A 24,413-nucleotide genomic window follows, 5' to 3' on the forward strand; every position below is an offset into this window, starting at 1 on the left:
CGTGTCTTGTCTTGAGACGTTCTCAATTTGAGATCCATGTTTGTGAATAAAATACAAAGTTTAAGACCATGCGTGTGCACCATTTCATAATTTCACAAAATGGGATGCCATAGGGAGACACTATAAGGGACTGTAAATATGAACACAGGTGGTAGATCATGTTACAGTACATTTAATAAAAAATGAAGAACAGAAGAAGGTGATTGGACAGAAAAGAAGCAATGTCTTCCTTTAGTTTATGTATTTGCCAAAGAACAACAGTGCCACTACTCGTACATTGCACCCACACGGCCACTTGCTAATGAGATTATCAGACACACAGGACAATAGGGCTTACTGGACAAGTAAGCATAGATTCCCAAGAAAATAAAATAATCAGAAAAAAACCCCAGTTCAGTAAAATACTGTTCTCCTGAGGACAATTTTGTATTCATAGTTTTGCACACACATTTGATATCTATTATTATTTTGCTTATTAAATTAAGATGTCTCTTAATGGTGCATTACTTGATCTTTGATCCCATAATGAATTATTGATTAACTAAGTAAGCGCCTCCTTTTAACTTTGTAATTCACCTTATAATATTTATGATGTTTTGACAAAGATAGTTACCAAATGACCTACCAAATAATAACAGATCTACCAGCAGCCATATCACCCCGCAACTCACAACTGGCAGCCCCACTGAAGCTCAGCAGGCGTGAGCCTGGTCAGTACCCGGATGGGAGACCTCCTGGGAAAAACGAAGGTTGCTGCTGGAAGAGGTGTTAGTGGGGCCAGCAGGGGGCGCTCACCCAGGGTGTTTCTCGAAAAAAGTAGTGGTGTAACCCGGTGTCCTGGCCAAATTTCCCATTGGCCCTAACCAATCATGGCCTCCTAATAACCCCCCTCTCTGAACTGGCTTCATCACTTTGCTCTCCTCCCCACTGATAGTTCTGGCGCACTATGGCTGCCGTCACATCATCCAGGTGGATGCTGCACATTGGTGGTGGTGGAGGGGAGTCCCCATTACCTGTAAAGCGCTTTGAGTGGAGTGTCCAGAAAAGGGCTATATAAGTGTAAGCAATTATTATTATTACCAGTACTTGTTGTCAGATCACAACCCTGTAGGGACCACATTTCCCAGACAGCTCTGGGGGAATGAGCTGCTGTTCTGTCACCTGACAGTTGCAGGATTCCAATTGGTCAAGTGAAGCAGAAGCTTCCAGTGTCAGTCAGTGAGAGTCCATGTTTATTGTATAGAGTAGGCAGTGGGCAGTACACCTGTGTACAGTACATGACTCACCAGAGGCACAAGGACTAAAGGAATCTTTGAGTTTTTAGGAATAGAACTTGGAGTATTGAACAACTGAAAGTTGTACTACTCTTCATCGAGGCCAATATACACTTTTGCTGCTCGGCCATGTTACTTACTTCCAGAACAGGTTTAGTTAGTAGCTCAAAGAGGAGAAAATGTTGTTGTATTTTTGGGTTGTGCTATTTTGTTTTTCCCACACAATAAATTGCAATAAGGAGCTTAACCTCACAGCTGTGTTTGTTTGTTGACCTGGACCAGAATATTTTAAACATCTTTTGATGACACGCCCATGGGTTTGTCACATAGCACACAGTTATGATCATCATTACTTTAACTTCAAATGCATCCTAATACAATAGGCAATTCAGAATTCTAACCATTGAGATGCAGTAACTGTTTCGAGATCACAGTGCACTATAAAATACATTGATGCATTAAGGCAGTATTTACCAACCTCAATTGTATTGATATACTTGAGATCTAACCTTTGAATTCAGTTTTAAGAAAAATGAAACTGCTTATAATATATGCATTGACCAAGGTTCGAAATGACACAAGATCATTATACACGTAGATTACTCTGAATAAACAAACATTAAACAGTCATTGCCTTTCTTTTTCAAATGATAAACCAAAGCAGGACATCTTAAATCTTTGCTTCTTAACCATCAGATCATTAACTGATCTAGATTTGAATGTTTGAGACTGCCATAAAATGGTAGGAATAATTAAACTGTTTCATGAAAATGAACTATTTCAGATATACTTATATATCCCATTGAAGGTTCACCAGCACTGAAACCTTGATTATCTCTTTTTTCCTTAAAACAAACAATTAAAATAGATTCATCCAGATGATGTAGATTTTGCTCATTCTCATTACTTAATCTAAGGAAATAATGAATAGTAAATGTGTGATTAAGCCATTAGTACTACTGCATTTTGTTTAAATGATTATCATTAATTTTGTAATTCACTTACAACATTCATACAAGAACTGATTATCACATTTGCATCTTAATTAACTGTAACTAAAGTTTGTTTTGCATTTTTTTTGCTTATAGTTAAATCAACAAATCTAATCATTAGAATTTAACTACTGAATTATTTTTAACAATGAGAGTACTGGTGCACTACGGCTGCCGTCGTATCATCCAGGTGGGGCTGCACATTGGTGGTGGTGGAGGGGAGTCCCCATTCCACTCAAAGAGTTTACAGGTAGTGTCCAGAAAACCGCTATATAAGTGTAAGGAATTATTATTATAAATGGGGATGAGCATTGCTGGGGGTTAAACCAAGCAATGGACCGACACCCTATCCATTAGGATAGGAGAATGCTGACCAAGCTCACAGCCATCATGAACAACGCCTCTCATCCGCTTCATGGGACTGTTACTTCCGTAGGTCTTTCTTCCCGGTGGCTGTCGGGATGTACAGTATAACGCTGCCCTAGGCTTGGACTGTTAGCCCTTCATTTGCTTGTCTATGGACAGCATGTTTGCTCCATTCTACTTTTTGGACAGTCTGTATAAACCTATGCACATTTTGGACATTTTTTTTTTACAGTGACTATGATAATCACATTTTCCACACACCTATGTCTTTTTTTAAATTTATTTATTTTTATATTTATTTTGTTGTCTTTTGTTTTATACAGTGCCTTGCGAAAGTATTCGGCCCCCTTGAACTTTTCAACCTTTTGCCACATTTCAGGCTTCAAACATAAAGATATAAATTTTTTATTTTATGTGAAGAATCACCAACAAGTGGGACACAATTGTGAAGTGGAACGAAATCTATTGGATTTTTGAAACTTTTTTAACTAATAAAAAAATGAAAAGTGGGGCGTGCAAAATTATTCGGCCCCTTTACTTTCAGTGCAGCAAACTCACTCCAGAAGTTCAGCGAGGATCTCTGAATGATCCAATGTTGTCCTAAATGACTGATGGTGATAAATAGAATCCACCTGTGTGTAATCAAGTCTCTGTATAAATGCACCTGCTCTGTGATAGTCTCAAGGTTCTGTTGAAAGCGCAGAGAGCATCATGAAGACCAAGGAACACACCAGGCAGGTCCGTAATACTGTTGTGGAGAAGTTTAAAGCCGGATTTGGATACAAAAAGATTTCCCGAGCTTCAAACATCCCAAGGAGCACTGTGCAAGCGATCATCTTGAAATGGAAGGAGTATCAGACCACTGCAAATCTACCAAGACCTGGCCGTCCCTCTAAACTTTCAGCTCAGACAAGGAGAAGACTGATCAAAGATGCAGCCAAGAGGCCCATGATCACTCTGGATGAACTGCAGAGAACTACAGCTGAGGTGGGAGAGTCTGTCCATAGGACAACAATCAGTCTTACACTGCACAAATCTGGCCTTTATGGAAGAGTGGCAAGAAGAAAGCCATTTCTCAAAGATATCCATAAAAAGTCTCGTCTAAAGTTTGCCACAAGCCACCTGGGAGACACCCCAAACGTGGAAGAAGGTGCTCTGGTCAGATGAAACCAAAATCGAACTTTTTGGCCACAATGCAAAACGATATGTTTGGCGTAAAAGCAACACAGCTCATCACCCTCAACACACCATCCCCACTGTCAAACATGGTGGTGGCAGCATCATGGTTTGGGCCTGCTTTTCTTCAGCAGGGACAGGGAAGATGGTTAAAATTGAGGGGAAGATGGATGCAGCCAAATACAGGACCATTCTGGATGAAAACCTGTTGGAGTCTGCAAAAGACCTGAAACTGGGACGGAGATTTATCTTCCAACAAGACAATGATCCCAAACATACAGCAAAATCTACAAAGGAATGGTTCACAAATAAACGTATCCAGGTGTTTGAATGGCCAAGTCAAAGTCCAGACCTGAATCCAATCGAGAATCTGTGGAAAGAGCTGAAAACTGCTGTTCACAAACGCTCTCCATCCAACCTCACTGAGCTCGAGCTGTTTTGCAAGGAAGAATGGGCAAGAATTTCAGTCTCTCGATGTGCAAAACTGATAGAGACATACCCCAAGCGACTTGCAGCTGTAATCGCAGCAAAAGGTGGCTCTACAAAGTATTAACGCAAGGGGGCCGAATAATTTTGCACGCCCCACTTTTCATTTTTTTATTAGTTAAAAAAGTTTCAAAAATCCAATAGATTTCGTTCCACTTCACAATTGTGTCCCACTTGTTGGTGATTCTTCACATAAAATAAAAAATTTATATCTTTATGTTTGAAGCCTGAAATGTGGCAAAAGGTTGAAAAGTTCAAGGGGGCCGAATACTTTCGCAAGGCACTGTAACTATTTTGAGGTTTGTTTTTGTTTGTCTTGGGCTGGACTGCTGTAACACATCAATTTCCCTACGGGATTAATAAAGTCTTATCTATCTATCTATTAGCTCTGGACTAATGGGACAATGTGGCTTGGATATGAAAATTACCTACAGAATATATATATATATCCTTAACATATAAGTATTTCGGCTGTGAAAGTGAACACCACGCAAACTCAGTAATGGGATGAACTATAGCTGGATGTTCAGAAACCTCCTAAATGTGCCTTTAAAGGTCAGTCAGTCTGCACAGAGAATTATAGGAAAGAAAGATATCAAAAAGCAGGTCAACCTTCCAGTGACCTTGTGGAAAATATCAGAAAATGTATTAACCAAAATTACCTATTCGACTCCACCTCCCCCACTCTGACATTTTTAAGGTCTGCCAACCTGACATTGTTACAGCTCGTTCGACTTAGTACTGTACATGCAAGCACAAGTTCACCAACTTCAAAAACCCAAAGAGTTAGAAAAACATATGCCTATGCTTTTACGAACCAGTGGTATGCACCCACAAGAAAGACATGGAAATAAAATTTTATGATTGAGAACTTCCATTTTCCGAAAGATGCATTTCAGTCATTAAAGCTGAAATAGCGTGCAGAGCAAAAACAGGAACTTGTGTTCTTTGTACTGATGGAAAACCATTTTGATTAAAAGTCAGAACAAGCTTTGTTTCTCCTCAAAACAGCTACAGTACTACAAGGAAAAGGACAAAAAAAAACTCACGATTCCCCAGATCTGTGATAGTTTTTTGGACAGTCAAATGCCAGACATCGGTAGTCCCCCTGGATGTTGAAACAGATCTCCGAGCCAGAGCAATTGTGCATGCCCGTTACACACTCATCGACATCTATAAAAAACACAAAAGGTGCATTTAAAAAAAAAAGACAGTGGTAGAACCTAAAAAATAAATTAGCAGTATCGAAATGCAAATTAAAAAAAATAATCAGCAGGTGGTGAATCAATTATAGATCAATTGTAGCACAAGCAATCACGGTGATGAATCAGTTTATGTGACAATTCAAATGGTAATTCCACCATAGAGCACAGAACCACATTATAGATACTAAGTCTCAGCACAATGCAACAGACCCACCTTCCACATATGTATCCTAAAGAATGGGCTGAGGATTGAGATGCTCCAAAAAAGTTGCACACATTCAGAGGCAACAAATGTGTAAAATATTCAGACGTATAAACAACAAAAGGAAAAGCTAATCCTTTCTGGTGGCTTTCTCATTGTTTTGATGGGACGTCTGGGCAGAGAACATGGGTGAGATTTTTTCTTTTTTTGCCCCGGCTTACTGCTGTTTTTTCTCCAACACTCACAAAGTTTAAGGTGTTTTTGTTTTCCACTACTCATATCCTACACAGCTGTAAAGTCAGCAGAACCTATGTGTTACTCTAGTTGCCTCCCAACTAAAGTCACCAGCAAAAATCCATCATTCCATTTTCTAACTGCTTCATCCCGTACTGGGTTGTGGGGATGCCAGAGCCCATCCCAGCAAGCAACAAGCTGGTTACCCTACCAGCATGTCTTTGGACTGTGGGAGGAAACCAGAGCGCCCGGAGAAAACCCATATGAACACAGGGAGAACATACAAACTTCATACAGACAGCACCTCGGGGATTGAACCCAGAGCCTCAGAGCTGTGAAGCAGCAATGTTAATCACTGCACCACCACACCTCACCAAGAAAATATCCCAAACACTACTGAGAATTACAATCAGACACTGCTAAAAGATGGCCCTAGAATGCACAACATCACTTCCACACTGTCCTGCACTGAGTTCTTAAACACAAATGAGACCAGAAGCAATGCCAGCCTCTCGCCTGATACTTCTTAGCAGCAACAGTTGTTAAAAGGATATGTGCATTCTCCCTTTTCAATATTTAGAATCTCCATTTTTTATATATATATATATTCCCAGCCGATGTGGAATTGCCACTTGTTTAAGAGTTTATGGCCTCAAAGCCACCACTCCTGACCGGAATGAGGACACAAGCCACTCTTCATCTGTCAGGGGACTTTCACCTTTCATCTCGCTGTGAGCTCCGCCAGTGCCTCTACAGGAGGTTTATCACAAACTGGAGGGGCAGTACATCCCTCGCCGATGTCACCGCTATTCTGGAAGCACCCGGCAGCTCTGAACGGGGAGACGTTCAAGGTCGACCGATGTGAATCACTCTCTTCCCTACTCTACGCCTCTGCATAGGAGTACTCCAGTCACAGTCAGCTAGTGACAGAGCCCAGTCTTGAACCGGCAATGCCTGGTGATATGGCTCAACCTGAACTCTGAGCAAGCACTTGAGCTAATGAGCCAGCTGGAAGTGCCCTGAGGGGTTTAGACATCTTTCAAAACTGCAACCTAGAGTTCAGGCCTGTGACAGGCAGTCAGCTCTAATCCCTTCCTGAGAGGTGTCAGCTGTCCGTACAGTCAGGACAGCCAACAGCTGGGTTCCTCCCGATTTATTCTTCCACTCTTAGGTGGTGTGCGATGTAGCCGGTGAGAGGTTGTGTACAACGCGGCAGGGAGCTCTGCGAGAAAGACCTAGAAAGAGTAGCCAAACGTGCTGAAGGTCTAAGCCGCTGAGCCAGAGAGCCAAGGGGTGGCTAAGAGGGGAGGCCCGGATTTAAGAATGACCAGAAAACGAAACTAAAGGCCCATTACGAGACAGGCCAGGGAAGCTGCTGAGCAGCTGAAGAGTTCTTTTCTTTCTTTTTTCAATTCCGAGTTCCCACCTTTTTTGGTATCGCCAACATCCCCAACACTGCCTTTTAATCACTGGAAACTAAGAACCCGAGTACATTTCTGGAAAATGAAAGGCCCCACAGTGCAGTTACTATGCCAACCGCTGCCACTTCATGCCTTTCATTGCCTGGCCTGTAACAGCAGTGTTTCAGTAAAAAAAAACACAGTATAAGAAACACACAAAGGATAGTGTTGTTGCCTTTATTCCCTCCGCCTTTTTTGCCATACAGCCATGTATATTTTGAGCCAGCGAAGTATAACCTTCCACCTGAGATGCAAAACCCCCTGAGACTGGGAGCTCCTCACCTTGACAAGTGCGGCCATTAGGAGACAGCGTGTATCCGTGGGTGGGGCAGGTGCACTGGAAACTGCCAGGGACGTTGTGGCAGCGATAGGAGCAGATGTGACCACCGGTAGGCAGAGCGCACTCGTCAATATCTAGCCAAGAAAAGGCAATATTTATAAAAAAACATCTGCTCTGCCTGCAGAGCCATTAACACGACATCTGAAGAAAAACGGATGGGGGGGGGGACGGGACTGGAACCACAATGAGGGATTTTTCAGTATAGATCTGAATATACATTTTCGAAAGGCAATGGTACAAATACTGTATTTCAAACGCGCTCTGACCTCACGTTGACGTGCTGATATATAGCGAAATGGAACCAGCATCAGAAGCAAGCTGAAAACAATTCAGAGTAATTCAAACAAACATTTTTAGGACTTTTTCTGGCAAATGCTTTTTTTTTCTTAAAGACGCAGCAGACCTTTCACTAGGCCAACCTGCATAGGTTACAGAAACACAGTGCAGGTATGAAGACAGTTTGCTGTCCAAATTCTTACCTTCACAAGTTATTCCATCCACGTCGCTCAGCTGGTAACCACGGCGGCAGTAGCACTGGTACGATCCATACACATTAGCACATTCCTGGCTACAGGGGTTGCTCTCACACTCGTTTACATCTGCAAATATATACTGAATGTTATTTAATGATATATGCATCCAAAAACAGACATACTGCTAATTATATACAGTAGTAACTAAATAGTGCTGGACTTTTCACTAATTAAACTGCTGAAACACAGAAGCAAACTAACCCTTTCGTTCACAACTTACGGTCCAAAATATGCAAATTCATAAAGTATTCTGAAAGAGCACACTATGAAACATTATTTTAAATACCACCTTTAAAGAGATGATGACTGATTTTGGTGATGTTTTTTGGAGTGTTACACAGACATTAGTTCTAGATACACACTATACACCTGTCCATTTTTCTTTATCCAATTCAGGGTCGCTAGGGAGTTGGAGCCTATCCCAGCAAGCAACGGGCACAAGGCGGGACACGCTCTGGATGGGACGCCAGTCCATCACAGGGCAGACAGACACACACATTCACATAAGGGCCAGTTTTCCCAGAAGCCAATTAAACTCCCAGCACGCCTTTGGACTGTGGGAGGAGACCGGAGCACCCGGAGGAAACCCATGCAAAAACGCAGGGAGAACATACAAACTCCACACAAACAGCACCCCAGGAACTGAACTCAGGGCCCCAGCGCTGGGAAGCCAGCAATGCTGACCCCTATGACACCACCCTCCCCAAAATACACATCAAATGAAAATCAAAAAGTAAATACATCATAAAAATGTGGCTAAGCGTGGGAGCTAGAAAACAGGCTTCTATGGGCACAGGATTGAAGTGCTATTGAGAAAACGAGGCAGGACCTTCACAGTTTCTACCATCGCTGCCAAGTCTGAAGCCACTGGTACAGCTGCACTTATAGGAACCAGGAGTGTTCTCACACTTGTGAGCACAGAGACGCCCTGGGTAGTGTCTGCACTCATTAACATCTAGAGCACAGGGAAGGAAAGAGAAACACAAAGAAAAACTGCATTCAGTTAACACCGAAGGCAACTGAAATCGCAATGCTTTCAGGCTTTTGTTTAAGCGCCGGCGCCACTTTACAAATACACTGATTGAAGGAATTTTTCTCAAAACATCATTTTTGTTTAAGAAATATAAAATGAAATACTTAGGTCATAAAACCTCTTTTTTACTTTGTCCCCGAAGGGATAGCATTTGCTTTGTGATTTATAAGCCCCATTACCATTTTCGGCAGGTGTGCTGTACCACTTATCTGTCTCCGAACCACAGGCAGGCCTCACCTTCACAGGTCTTGCTGATGCTGTTGAAGTAGTATCCCATCCTGCACTCACAGCGGAATGAGCCCATCAGGTTGATGCAGATGTGGCCTTCACAGGCAGACTCTGGGCCTCTGCATTCATCCACATCTGGAGCAAAGAGCAGGCAGATGGCACAGTGAGCACCGTCTGTGATGCTAGTCGCCTTGCTCCCAGGATTTGGGGATTTTTTTCAGCAAGATGCGGTAGATTATCAATCCAGTTTCTAACACCTTCACTTATTTCAGGGTTGCGGGAAGGAGCTGGAGCCTATCCTTGCAAGCAATGCGCACAAAGCCGGATACATCCTGAACGGGATGCCAGTTCATCACTGGGCACACAGAGACACAATTTTCCCCAGACGTGAATGGGGGAGAACATGCAAACTCCACACAGATAACACCAAGGTCCAGAATTGAGGCCCAGTTCTGCGAGGCAGCAGCGCTAACCACTGCGTCACTGTGCCTCCCTCACATTATCCAGATTATCCAAAATCTTCCTGTTATATGCTGTTATTTTGTTCCCCAGAGATATTCATAAATCAGGAGGGCATCATATACCGTCTATAATTTCTTTGCAGGCGGTATTAGCTTTAATTGCATAGTGTACAACAGAAGAACCGTACCCACACAACGCGTTCCCTCTTCGTTCAGATGATACCCTCTGCCACAGCTGATGAAATTCCTCTGGCAGGTGTACGAGCCCACATTGTTGATACAGGTCTGACCTGGGAGGCAGGGTCCGTTGTGACTCAAGCACTCGTTGATATCTAGAAGGAATAGGCGAGAGAGAGCACATGCCAATTGCCCGGAATAGACTGCCGTGTTGGAAATGTGATCGCCGTGCTCTCCGACGGGACTGAACGTGAAGTTCTTAACACTGTTATCTTAGAGAAGAGAGGAGCCCTTTCGGTCAGTCAGAATTTGACACCTTCTTACAATATTAATTTAAGTCGCCCTGTTAACGTAAATCTAAATTTGTACTACCCTGCTAAAATCTTGGCAAATATCCCTAACAGTGACTAGATTTCCCTTATAGCACAAAATGCATGAGGTTCACTGCTGTCCAATGGGAAACTAAACAAGTCTGTCATCCTTTTATTTTGCTTCTTGAGGATTAAAGTACTCTTCCTATTGGATTGTACTGGATTTTTTTTCTGTGTTTAAATTCTTCTTAGAACGGTCTTGGCAAGACTCTCAGCTGCCTTCATGTTACACCAGAAACCTTAATACAAACAAACCATACCTGCAGTGAACCTTCCCCATAGAACAGCCGCACCAAGAAAAGGCTTGCTGCTACTACTTTATATCCATTCATTTTCTATCTAGGCATATACTGTACCTTAGACAGAATGCAAGTCCATAGCAGGACAAACACACACAAACTCACATCGGGGCCATTTTTTTCCAGAAGCCAATTAACCTACCAATATGTCTTTGGACTGTGGGAAGAAACCAAAGCACCCGTAAGAACACAGGGAGAAAATTCAAACTCCACACACATGGTACCCTAGGAATTGAACCCAGGGCCCCAGCCCTGTGAGGCAGTAAAGCTAAACATGCTTTACTAGCTAGCTAACACTTTACAGTCCTGTAACTCAAAACTGGTAACACAAATGTATTCAAGCTGTACCAGCTATCCAAGGTTGCCAACTAGGACTGTGCACTCTTAACACATACCCTAACCTTAAAAGGGGTTTCCTCTAATAGAAAGGTAAACCGATTAAATGGCTTTTGCTTCGCTGTTTCCTCAAGAAAAAAGCAGTGTGAATAAAGTTCCGGATGAGCCCTGGACGAGTTTAGAAATCGCCGTTCAGCTTCGTGAAGAATAGTGGAAATTGGAATGGGCTCCCTTTGAAAGCCCAGGGGCCAGCGGAATTTCACTCCTTTTTGAGAACGTGAGGCTGAAATGTTACCGATGCAGTTCCCCAGAGCATCCTGGATGAAGCCCACTCTGCACTGCTCTCGCGGCAGACAGCGGAATGACCCATTTGTGTTTTGGCACTGGAACTCCGCGGGACAATTGTGAGTCCCGAGCTCGCACTCGTCAATGTCTGGGGGAAAAAAATAAATAAAAAACAAACGAGGAAGAGTCAGGGAGAAAACCATCTCTCCTTGGCCCTTGTCTCAGATTCTTCAAAACCCGACGTTGTTCAAAAAAGAGACCATTTTCCTTTATCAACACTAAAATGATTAAATGAGTCCTTACTTTCCAGGGAGGGGCTTAATGCCACTTCACCGTAGGACTGACACAAAAAAATTGGTCCTCAAGAACAACTTCTTTAGGTGTTTTAAAATAAACCCACATTCTGAAGTGCTGAATTAAAATACATTGAATTTATTGCTAGACCTTCTTATCCTAGGAATCTGTAAGACACAATACATGTGATATTCAAAGAATTTTCAGAAACACACACTTTTTAATACGTGAAAAAGGACCCCCATTTCTGATGTATTTAAGTGGAACTTCTGAACTAAAGAAAGCACCAAGAGTATAACATATCGTAGAAAGTATTTGCTGTTCACGGAGGAGTCTGGAGCTGACCTTTGCACAGGTTGCTATCAGTCAGTTCATAGCCAGTTCCACAGCTGATCTCTCTTTGACACCTGTAGGATCCCTGAGTGTTGATACACCGCTCTCCAGCCCGACAGGAATGGGACCCCAGGATACACTCGTTTATATCTGCATGGGAAAGGAGAACTCTGGCTCACGTCTGGCTCAAGCACTCGCAATGAGCAGAAACAGGCTAAGGAGGCAAGCTTGAAAGATGAAAATCCCAGTCCCCCACCCAAAGGCAAATTCTAATTTTCCTGACACCTGAAGAAGGCCCCACAGCCGAAATGTTGGGTCTCTTTTCGACATGGAATAACCCTTTACCTGTTCCTTTGCAGCTTACGCATGCTGACACAGCTACCCACTTGAAATTCTAATTCAGTGGCACGCCATCAAAGAGCATGTGTGATCTTGCTGTGTACTTTGAAATGTGTAACGAGAAAGGACCTTTAGATTTAGGTTAGATGGATACAATACCGTATTTTCGTCTAGGATAACAAGCAGGACAACCAGACTTGACTGAAAATGGCTGAAAGGAAAAGGCTACAGCTGTAAACGTCTCCAGAAAGAACAGATTCACGTTTACTTTTTAATTGTTATTTTCTGTCTCTCACATCAGCCCAAAGCATGAAAGAATATCTACATCAGAAATAATATTTCTGATGAACACTAAAAAATCCAAAGATTTTCAAAAGAAAGAATAATCATCCTATTTACACTAATATCAAGAATGTCTTTTGTATTCATGAGCTACACATTTAAATACATATAGCTACATATCCAAAGAAACAAAAAATGTTATTTTAAAAACTTAAATTTTATACAGATTTATGTAGCTTGTAGCTCTATTCATTCATCCATCTTTCAATTTTATTTATAACTGCTGCTGGTGCGGTGGCTCTGTGGCTAAGGATCTGCACCTGTGGCTGGAAGGTTGCCAGTTCAAATCCTGCGGCTGGCAGAGGAATCCTACTCTGTTGGGTCCCTGAGCAAGGCCCTTAACCCCTCACTGTCCCAGGGGTGCCGTATAAATGGCTGACCCTATGCTCTGACCCCAAGCTTCTCTCCTTGTCTGTGTCTCATGGAGAGCAAAGATGGGGTATGTGAAAAGACAAATTCCTAATGCAAGAAATTGTATATAGCTAATAAAGTGATCTGATCTTATCTTTATCCAATAGAGGGTCACAGGAGAGCTGGAGCCTTTACAGACACACAGTCTCATCAGGGCCAATTTTCCCAGTATCCAATTAACCACCAGCATGTCTTTGGACTGTGGGAGGAAACCCACGCCAACAAGGGGAGAACATGCAAACTCCACACAGACAGCACCCCAAATCTGGAATTGAAAACAGGGCCCCAGTGCTTCAAGCAGCAATACTCACCACTGCACCATGCCTTTGTAACTCTATCTTTCAGTGATTCCATCTATAGAGTTCAAATGTTATTAAAACCTAATAGCACACATATTTAAATTCATTCCACGACGAAACGAAGCCGAGAACCACTCGGAAAAGCCCGATATACACCCACCTTCGCAAGTCTGGCCATCTGATTTTAACTTATAGCCTTCGAAACAGGAACAAGTTCCATTGCCGTGGCAACGCTGGGAACACTGGCCTGCTCCTGCAAGTCAGAGTGAGACATTCAAGACCGCTATTAAATCGTCTCACTTCGTTTCTCCCAAAAACAGAGCAAAAATACAGTGACATGCTACAGATGGAGGCGAGATGTATTGTCAATGAAGTCAAATGAATAACTGTGGGAAGGCTTGCGCAGCTTTTAAGAATTCAACTATCAGGACTTTAATGTTAAAGGTTTCTCTAAATGTTTAAACGTTCAGAATCTCTGCTTAGCTGGAAAAACATGAAAAGCCATTTTCCTTCTTTTGGATCTTCATAAGGACATTTTAGTTCCCAGTTCCATGTTTTGTCTTGCGAGAAACGAATGGTTTTAGCGTAAAATAAACTCTCACTGTACCTCTACACTGGTCATCCAGATAAGGATCTTCCACTTCGGATGCAGGCAGGGCTTTGTCTTCTGTCACAAAAACAATATCACTTCCTGTATTAATATTTCCAGCACTGAATAATTTCTTCATTCATTTAAATATATTTTCAAAAGAAGTCCCCTTCAGCATCAGATTTTGTTTTCATTTTTTTGTACATAATTAACTACAGAAACTTTAATTTGGTTGTAGTTTGGATATTGGCCATAGTTTGGATTCATTAGAGATGGGAGTTTTGTGTCGAGAAGCAGGAATTTTACTATTTTGACAGAAGTGGTAGATAAAGTTAAAGGGCAGGAGTATAATAATATTTTAATAATATTAAACTTTATTTATAGAGCACCTTTCATACAAATAGCAGCTCAAAGTGCTTTACAAACCAAGCGTAAAAATAAAATCTTAAAATGAAGAGATATACTTTCAGTTGTAATGGAAAACACAGCCATACAGTAAAGCAACATAAATGTCAATTTATGCTTGTAAATAAAAATTTGGAAAGTCGTAATAAAATAAGAACAATAAAAGATAAATAAAAAAGAAAGATAAATAGAAAGAACAAAGAAGTATTTTCAAACGTTTTTTAAAACAATGTACCGAGCTTGACTGCTTAATAAAAAGTGGCAGCGAGTTCCATTATTTAGAAACATAAAAACAAAAAGCAACCTCTCCACTCTTACTATATTTCACATGTGCTATTTGCAGAAGGCCAGTATTTGCAGATCTCGGGTTATGTTCAGGAACATAGAAAGACAGACATTCAGTAAGGTACATAGGTGCTAGACCACTTATAGCTTTAAAAAAAAGTAAAAGAACTTTAAAATCTATCCTAGATAATACAGGTAACCAGTGAAGTTCTTTCAGCATCAGCACCTTGATGGCTGATCTTTTCAGATCTCATCAGTACCTGGTCGGTACTTCTCCCTTTGGTGGACCGATATGTGAAGACCTTCCAATCTCCTTTCCAAAATATACAAACCAACGCCCCAGTAAGTAGTACTATGGCAAGTGCCAAAACATGCCCTGGACATTTCCAGCCATCCACTTTCTAACTGCTTTTTTCAATTCTGGGAGCCGGAGCCCATCCCGGAAAACAACGGGCACAAGGCGGGCTACACTTGTGTCAGGACGCTAGTCCATTGCAAAAGAACACACAAACACCCACACACTCACACCAGGGCCAGTTTCCCCAGACACTAATTAACCTACCAGCATGTCTTTGGACTATGGAAGGAAACCAGAGCACCTAGAGGAAACCCATACTAACACAGGGAGAACATATACACTCCACACAGAGTTTCTGCCACTGTGGAGCCCACCATTGAGACCGTTCACTGATTCTTAAGCTGTGGGAGATGTCATTGACAAGACAGTTGAGACAGTCACACCAGATCTTATACCATGATTTTGTGCATCCATAACAGAGAATGAGAGTGACTATGCTACCTAAGATTGCTATTTCTAGTTTCAATTTCTTTAGTTTAAGATTTCTTCCATTCGTCCAGGGTGCGGAGAGGAGCAGTGGCTCTGTGGCTAAGGATCTGCCCCTGTGGCTGGAAGGTTGCCGGTTCAAACCTGTGGCCGGCAGAGAAATCCCGTTTGGCCCCTGAGCAAGGCCTTTAACCCCAACTGCTCCAGGGGCGCTGTACAATGGCTGACCCTGCGCTCTGACCCCCAGCTTCTCTCCCCGTCTGTGTGACTGTGTGATCCCGGTCTGGAATCAAACCCAGGACCCAAGAGCTGTGAGACAACAGCATTAGAGCCATCATGCTCTTGTGTCTCCCTGTGTTTGACTGCCTTTGATTTAAACCACTCAAGCAACGCTGGAGGCTGCATTACCTTGACTTGGCTTTGCGTCGGCCTCTGAATTGCTATGATCGCAACAGGCTCGTGACACGAGACCGCAGTGGTATCCCAAAGACAGGTTCTGCTCACAGCTCAGGCCCTGTTTATGCAAAGCTCGGCCCAACAGGCAGCAGTCACAGCACATCTATAAGACAAAACCACAACCTGTTACCACCTTTTTACTGTTTTTATCACCTTAATTGACTTTGATCTCCTAACGCTAACTGCTGATGTCCTTTACAACAGTCAGCTACATTTTGCCAGCAGCCATATCACCCTGCAACTCACAACTGGCAGCCCCACTGAAGCACAGCAGGTGTGAACCTGGTCAGTACCTGGATGGGAGACCTCCTGGGAAAGCTAAGGTTGCTGCTGGAAGAGTTAGTGGGACCAGCAGGGGGTGCTCACCCTGTGGTCTGTGTGGGTCCTAATGCCTCAGTATCGAAGTAGCGAAGGGGACACTATACTGTAAAATGGCGCTGTCCTTTAGATGAGGCATAAAACTCTCTGTGGTCATTAATAATCCCAGGACGAAAGAAAGAGTAGGGGTGTAACCCTGGTGTCCTGGCCAAATTTCCCATTGGCCCTTAACAAATAATGGACTCCTTATAATCCCCATCTCTGAACTGGCTTCATCATTCTGTTTTTCTCCCCACCAATGGTGTGTGGGGAGTGTTCTGGCCCACTATAGCTACTGTTGTATCATCCAGGTGGGGCTGCACACTGGTGGTGGTGGAAGAGAGTCTTCAGGGTGAAATAAGCCTTGGCAAAGTATACAGAAGGATAGTGAAGCATAATCCAAAGTGTAAAACACCATAGCCAAGCATGTTTTATATATTTAATATTTAACATTCCATCTATGCTAACATACTGATTTCCGAAACAAAGCCTTCCGCCAGCATTCACCAAAAGTACTGGAATGAACAGTCAAACCCTGTGCTGTTTCCGTTTGCATATCTGAAACCTGGGCTTGGAAGATGCACACAGAGCTTTTAGAAGCATAGATATTGTAGGATCACTCAACCGCAAAGCCTGATGAGCACTATAGGGATCACCAAAGAGTCCTGGGGGCAACAAAATCGAATGTGAAAGTGCTGTAGTCACAGGAGCTGAATTTGTCAAGGTTCTTCATTTCTTAGCTTATAGACTGAGTACATAAGCATCGCTGAACAGCAGTGCCAACCTTCTCAGATGTGCTCAGGCCTATATATAGTCACAAGACAGTCTTCCTAACAGTTTAATCTGCCCTTTGTTGCTCTTTTAGGAGTATGGCAAATGTGAAGATAAAAGATATAAAGTAAAATAGTCATTGGAGTTGCTGACTTTCTGAAAACAATTTATCACAAATCCAGCTTTTTCATTTATATATTAATGTCTGACAGCCTGCACATCTATACATTTGATCTTTTAGTGCTTTCCATCTACCATTCAACAGCAGGGCAGAATGCAATGTAGCACATGAGCACAGTTGGGCAATTCCAAGCTACAGAAAATATATCCTTCCCGTCAAGAGATACTGCAAACTGAGATGACAGCTCACGCAAAGCCACTAAAATAAAAGCATACGCACAGCATTTTGTCTGTTTCTCAAAGCTGATGTTCCCTGTTAAGTGTGACGTCAAGCATTACTTGGGAGAAATAAGACCTAGTTTACATTGAACAAAAGGCTTGTGTTTATCTTTGGGAAATGACTGGCTCTTTGGGTCCCTGTTTCACAGACCTTGGAAAGTCTTCTTTCACAGCTGGATCCACTTGCTAAGACTAAATCACAGACCCCCTGCTCTTTCGCCATGTTGATGCCAGTTGTGCAATGATTATCTTCTAGGAAAGCCATGCAGCATTGCTCCTGTGCTATTCTGGAAAAAAAAAAGAAAAAGACATCATCAGCAGCTTAGGGTCATCGGAGCAGAAGGGGGTACAGTATTAGATCTAATTTGCTGTGGTCATGTTGTACAGAAATGTTTTTTTCATCATTTTGTCAGGTCATATCTAAAAGTGTAACAAGATAAGAACACTTTATCAGCCATATGCAATTTCTTGCACCAGGAATTTGTCTTTTCGCAGACCCCAGCTTGCTCTCCATGATACACACAGACAGGGAGAGAGACACTTGGGGTCAGAGCGCAGGGTCACCCATTTATATGGCACCCATGGAGCAGTTGGGGTTAAGGGCCTTGCTCAGGGGCCCAACGGAGTAGGATTCCTCTGCCAGCCACAGGCGCAGATACTTAGCCACAGAGCCAGTGCAACACACCTCAATCATGATACATAATGTGAGCAGTTAATGTGACACTACCCCCATCCCCACCATTTTTCACACTTCACACATTTCTGTCACTTTGATCAAGGCTTTGTCTGGGTAGACCATAAAACTTCCAAAACTGTTGAGGTTCATCTTTGCACTTTGTAACTCTAGTCTGATCTTTCTGTTTTTAGTGCTGATGAGAGCTTTGCATCTTGAACTGTATCCCTTGAAATTCTGGTCGAAGTCTTCTGCACATAGTGATTAAGTAACTTTCTCTCCTGCATTCTTCTTTTTTAGATATTTTCACAGCTCTAATGATTTTTCTGTCATCAACAGCTATGGTCTTTTTTTGGACGACCAGGTCTTCGTCCATTCCTAACTCCTCAAGCAGAGTTGTTCTTTTTTGAAGAAATTTCATATTCTTGATTTTGCCATGTCCAATCTCTCTACAGTGGTCCTGGTTTGAATTTATGTTTGCTCTCATCTTCACAAATGCTTGCTTTTTCCACCATAAACAGCTCTGTCGTCTTCCTCTTGGTCTGTTCCTCCTAACTGAAGAGGCAGACCCAAAAGGTCAACTCCAAAGGCTGAAACCAAAGGCTCAACATTTGCAACTAGTTTTCAGATTTATGCAACACGAACACCTGTTGTAAATTCTCAGGCATTTCTCAGGCAATTGTCCCAATAACTATGCTCATCTGAAATGGGGAAATTGAACACAACAAATGACATTGTTCCAACATGGCTCAACATGTACAGTATGCAAAATAACCAGAAACAAAAGCTGAAATTCTATACTTCTGCCTCACATGTTTTGATCTCAAATTACAAATTTCATTTCATTGTCCTGAAATGCATTCGGCTTTTCACAGTACATTTATAGTGTACTTAGCCAGCAGCCATATCACTCTGCAACTCACAACTGGCAGCCCCACTGAAGCTCAGCAGGTGTGAGCCTGGTCAGTACCTGGATGGGAGACCTCCTGGGAAAAATGGTTGCTGCTGAAAGAGGTGTTAGTGGGGCCAGCAGGGGGTGCTCACCCTGTGGGTCCTATATGTGTCTATTTAACATAACATATGTCATTCAGGACAGTCTTGGTTGTGGTAAAGTGCATTATGGGTCCTTTTCTGGGTCCCTATTGACAGGGCAGCAAACCTCACTGGAGTTAAAATGTATCTTTTTGAATGAAACAGATAAATTATTTCCTTATTCCTGGAACCCAATAGGACAGCTAGTGCGTCAGACACATCACACATGTGATGAAGAAAGAAGCACGTTACTGGAGAATTTAAACTAGAGAGGCACATCCTGACAGCTCCCACCTTCCCTTGCCCACATGGACGTCATTGTCTTGACAGGTTGATTTACAATGTGACCGCAAGGCCTCTGGTGACAAATTGAAACCAGGCCCAACAGAAGTCTGTTCATGAAGCTTCTTCGAATTTTATAGCATCAGGTCTCCACGAGTCCTCTAAACAACAGTTGGGCTCATAAAAAAGCATCTTTTCGTCTCACCAGGATTTTTTTTTTAACTGGGTATTTCCATGAGACAACTGCGCATAACCACTACGCCTTTTATGGGAAAAATTTTAGAAGTGTTTTTCTTTTCTTTCTTTTTTCTGCCTGAAATAATCCTTTGGGCTTCCTGTTATTCCAAGTTTCAGTCCTTTCTCTCTGTATAGCTTCACCTCCAAGGTATTTCCTGGACTGACAACCAAGGCCCACCACCCCTTTTCTCTGATTTGTACAAATTCTGGATCATTTGCGTTGCCAATAAAAATAATTTTACCTCAGAACGGCAGATTGTGTAACAAAAATCATCTTTTTTTGGCTTGTCTGTGGACGTTTGACTGCTGCTGTTTTTCATTTGAGTGAAAACAATTGAGTAAGAGCAAAACACAACGTTCAATTCACACTGTACTAGGTCAAGAGAACGTAAACTAGGCCTCCAGCAGATATCGCACATCCAAGAAAAGGGCTGAAACAATTCCCACACTTCCTACGCAACTAAACTCATGGCACGGCACCCTCATCAAATAGACCACTCCTTTGCAAAACGTAGTGATTTTTCTACTCTTGGATACTGCGTTCTATGAAAGAGGTGCAGAATTCTTGCCTTTTTTTCCCTAAATTTCCTCCTTTGTTTCAAGAGAATCTCTGATATGTCTGTGTGGTTTTCCGACTCACCTACTTTTTAAATGCTACCCCTAGCCTTTCCTATTCCTAGTCTCCTAACCCTCAGACCAACATGAAAATGACTCTTTTCTCTAGTTACAGGTTCGACCCATTGCTTTGGAAAACCTCTGAACTCTTAGAACAAGATTTTTAGTCTGCTTTTCTCTTTAAGGTGGTCCTTGAGCACCCACATCTCCCAGCCACCCATTCGTGTTCTGTGTGGTGCTGCGCAGGCTGTAACACAACCGGTCTCTTCCACTTACCTGCAAGTGGGGAGTTCTGACATCAATGGCAGGGTCGAGCAATCCTGTTTCTGGGTGGCCCAATCTCGTCCATTTCTACAGCAGTCGTCGAAGGACGTCTGCGCGTTCACTGCGTGTAAAAATATGAAGCCATGCGTCAGGACTGAGAATAAATCATACGGCATCATCATCATTGGAGTTTCTCTTCTGTAAACGGTCAGAAATTCTGTTTTTCCCTGGGAATGCCTGCAAGATCCATGTATTCACACAAGCAAACAGAAATACCATGCACAGAAGTTGTTTTAGATGGTGAATCATTTTTTTTTTCACCAGCCAGGAGTATTCCTGTGACTCCACCCTTTGGAGAACCCTGCTGTAATTGCACCACTGGCAAACTCTGGGCAAGGGACCAGACTTTTACTCTATACTCACATTGGGCACATTCAAGGAAACAGACGAGGGCTGTGAAAGATTCAATCACACTGCAAGCCTGATCATTAGGAATAACCTCAAATACCCTTTTCTTGCTGCTACTAGAGTGGCATTATTGATCAACCATTGGATTAGAACCAAGGTTATTTTTTGCAGCTGTCATTAGATTTGAGTTTTCTGTCATCAAGAAAGAACAGGTGACTGTACGTTAGCTATGGTCACGAGAAAAAGTTCGGGAACTTTTTGGAATAATCTGTACTCCTACATCAATGGCCCCCAGAATGTGATCTGATCTTCAACACATCATAGTAATAGATAAACACAATTTGATCAAACAAGATAGAACAAAACAATGGTACTTCTTCTTGTCTATATTGAAGACACAGTTTAAAAATTCACTGTCTACACTGGAAAAAAAGAATGTGAACTTTTGAAATTAATTTAACTGGTGGAATCTTCTTTCGCAACAATGTCCTCAACCAAATGTTTCCTGTAGCTGCTGAGGAGTCCTGCACATGGATTCGGGTCTATTCTGGCCAGTTCCTCTTTACGTAACGGTTTCAATTGATATTTGTGGGCTGTCTTACGTGAACAGCCTGCTTCAGGTCAGGCCACAGTGCACAGATTAAGTGAAGGTCAAGACTCTATCTACTTATCTATTATTATAACAGAGATGAAGATAAGACCAGATTTTTAGAAGCAATTACTGCAGGAATATAGCCAATTCCAAAGGGGTCACAACTCAACACTGTAGGATATAAAGGAGTTCTTTCCTTGAAGCATTGCTTTGTGTAACTTCAATTATAGTGCAATTATACAATTATTTTTAAAAGATATAAAGGTAAGTGAGATGTGTGTATTCATCACTGCTTGGCTTGTGTGGATAATGAGTCTGATTTACTCAATATCACTAAAGACATTGGTGGTTTTATTGACACAGAGATCTGGATTGGATTTTGCTACCTTGGTACCTTAGAAGTGCATGTCCTTCAGTTTTTTCAAACATGTTCATTGTTGTTTTGTTTCTGATGCTTTTATTAAGACATTATACAGGTCCAAGGGAAGGTCTCAACCAAAAGAACTTTATAAATCTCTATGGTGTTGAATACAAAACACCAGAAGCTCAAATCTAATGGTAAACTATTCTAAATTGTGATATTCTTTAAATGACCAGCCCAGGGGCCTCTAACAGAGACCAACATGAGATGAGCCAACATCTCAGGAATAATCCCAGCCAAGTACAGAACAAAATGAAACTGCAGAACAACCACTGAATGAAAAGATACCCATTAAAAATGTTTAGTGTAATTATAGAGGTGACCATTTGTATGGTTACTAACACATTCATTGCAAAAGGTGAGGGGTCCTGAATTAAGAAATAAAAACTTACATTCTAAACGCCTGCACACTCAAACAACAGGGTGTGTGACCGCCCACAAGGTGCGGTGGTCAAGGTTTTAAATGACCAAATTAAAAATAAATTTGACTAATATTTCGTGCTAATGCAGGAATAGTCATTTTTAGGACAAAACCCTTAACAGATGACGTGGGTTTTACAGATAAAATCAACAGGTGGTCAGGAGAAGTGGCTCTGTGGCTAAGGATCTGCGCCTGTGGCTGGAAGGTTGCTGGTTCAAATCCCACAGCTGGCAGAGGAATCCTACTCTGTTGGGCACCTGAGCAAGGCCCTTAACCCCAACTGCTCCAGGGGCGCTGTATAAATGGCTGACCCTGCGCTCTGACCCCAAGCTTCTCTCCCTGTCTGTGTGCCTGTGTCTCACGGAGAGCAAGCTGGGGTATGCGAAAAGACGAATTCCTAATGCAAGAAATTGTATAGGGCTAATAAAGCAACATTACCATTATTATCAAGTTTAAAATACCTCCTCTGGCCCATGTCCATCAGTAGGGGTAATGAGGACTGTCAACATGCACATCTTCACAAGCACTCTACTTTCCCCAAAGGCTTGACGTGCATACATCTGTCATCCCCACAGCACTGGATGTAAATCCAGAGATCCTGGGATCTCTTTGATCTTTGCCTGGGATCTAACCAGTGGATAGATCCTAGGCAAAGAGCATTGGGCTTCATGAACCCTATACTGGAGCTCTTTTCTGAAGATCCATCTTCTTAACTGCTTTGTCCAATTCAGAGATGCTGGGGACCCAGGGTCTACCCTAGTCTGTGGATGCTTCACCGCTATTTTCAGTTTGCATAGCTACAATGACAGCTTTTACTGCTTGTGTCTGTCTACTTAATGCAATGATTTACCCTCATCTCTACATCCCTGTGTCTCAGTCTTCAAAACTTGATTTTGAGCACATGCATATATGCATATGGACATTATCCCTACACATGTAGCATCATGCAGCATTCCATACACTGGATGAAAACATGTAATTCCACGCTAACACATGCACTGAAATTAAGTAATAACACCTAAAAACTACTTGCCAGTGGCAAGAGTATTTTTTCTTCTTGTAATATATGCTCATCCAATTACACAGTAGGTCTACTCTGCACCACATGCAATTATTCAACAGCAGTTACATCCAAGCAGATGACTGTTTATTAACTTAAGGTCATCCTAGCTGGCCATTAACTTTAATTCTGATTTAATTAATGTGTTTTGGCTACTACCTGCCCTAATTGTAAAAAACACTATTATTTAAATCACTATTGCTTAAACGGTGGAGCCCTGTTTAAGAGGTCAGTACATTCTCAAAAACCAACACATTTTCTTGGATGATTTTCAGTTGCAATTCTCTTTTTTTAAAAGAAGAGTGGAGCATTGGTTTATCAGAGAAAGCCTCTATGGTTCACAAGACGTCTTTGGAAAAACCTAAAGTTGGCATACTTGTCCACAGATCTTTCAAACTGTTGCAAAAATCCAGTTAAAATACGACTGTCGGGTGATGAACTACAGCCAAAACAAATGAAAAACTGTGTCAATACTTCGCCTTAAATATCTGTGTAATCACGTCAGCCTTTGACTTGCAGATAGCTTCCAATCAAGACATTCATCTCAGCCAATACCTTGCATTGATCATCCACTCACTGTTGGTAAAGGCACGGGAAACACAATAGAATTCTTGCTTTAGCGCACATACTGATGTGATACAGAGCATTGTTTTTAAAAGACTTCAAAAAGAGAGCAGAAAACTTTGTTCTGCACAAGGTATTCCAGGACGCTCAGTAAAGCATACATCTAACAGGGAGTAGTTTGTAGAACGTTCAATTTCTTATTGCTACACTGAACACGCCTATTGAGCTGAATGAGAATGTCAGAGCCTACATCTTGTCACTACAAGTTTGCCTTCTCTCCCTTTGCAGGCGATAAGGGAGGTGCACACACTCATAAAAGCGA

At 42.1% G+C, this 24,413-nt stretch overlaps 1 protein-coding gene across 2 annotated transcripts in view; it reads right to left on the bottom strand.

Annotated features, from left to right (window-relative positions):
- fbln1 (fibulin 1) overlaps positions 1-24,413 on the bottom strand; it is a 65,196-nt gene that overhangs the window by 35,557 nt on the left and 5,226 nt on the right. For both annotated transcript variants that reach the window (XM_088646652.1, XM_088646653.1), the window contains exons 2-14: positions 20,638-20,746; positions 17,674-17,809; positions 15,948-16,098; positions 14,084-14,143; positions 13,637-13,729; positions 12,098-12,235; positions 11,469-11,606; positions 10,179-10,322; positions 9,539-9,664; positions 9,098-9,223; positions 8,215-8,334; positions 7,678-7,809; positions 5,344-5,467 (exon numbers count right to left, since the gene is read on the bottom strand). In XM_088646652.1, coding sequence (XP_088502778.1) covers positions 5,344-5,467; positions 7,678-7,809; positions 8,215-8,334; positions 9,098-9,223; positions 9,539-9,664; positions 10,179-10,322; positions 11,469-11,606; positions 12,098-12,235; positions 13,637-13,729; positions 14,084-14,143; positions 15,948-16,098; positions 17,674-17,809; positions 20,638-20,746 — 1,597 coding nt within the window. The remainder of the gene's footprint in view (positions 1-5,343; positions 5,468-7,677; positions 7,810-8,214; positions 8,335-9,097; positions 9,224-9,538; positions 9,665-10,178; positions 10,323-11,468; positions 11,607-12,097; positions 12,236-13,636; positions 13,730-14,083; positions 14,144-15,947; positions 16,099-17,673; positions 17,810-20,637; positions 20,747-24,413) is intronic.

Source organism: Lepisosteus platostomus, chromosome 9, assembly GCF_059453375.1.
Source record: "Lepisosteus platostomus isolate fLepPlt1 chromosome 9, fLepPlt1.hap1, whole genome shotgun sequence".
Lineage (NCBI taxonomy): Eukaryota > Metazoa > Chordata > Actinopteri > Semionotiformes > Lepisosteidae > Lepisosteus > Lepisosteus platostomus.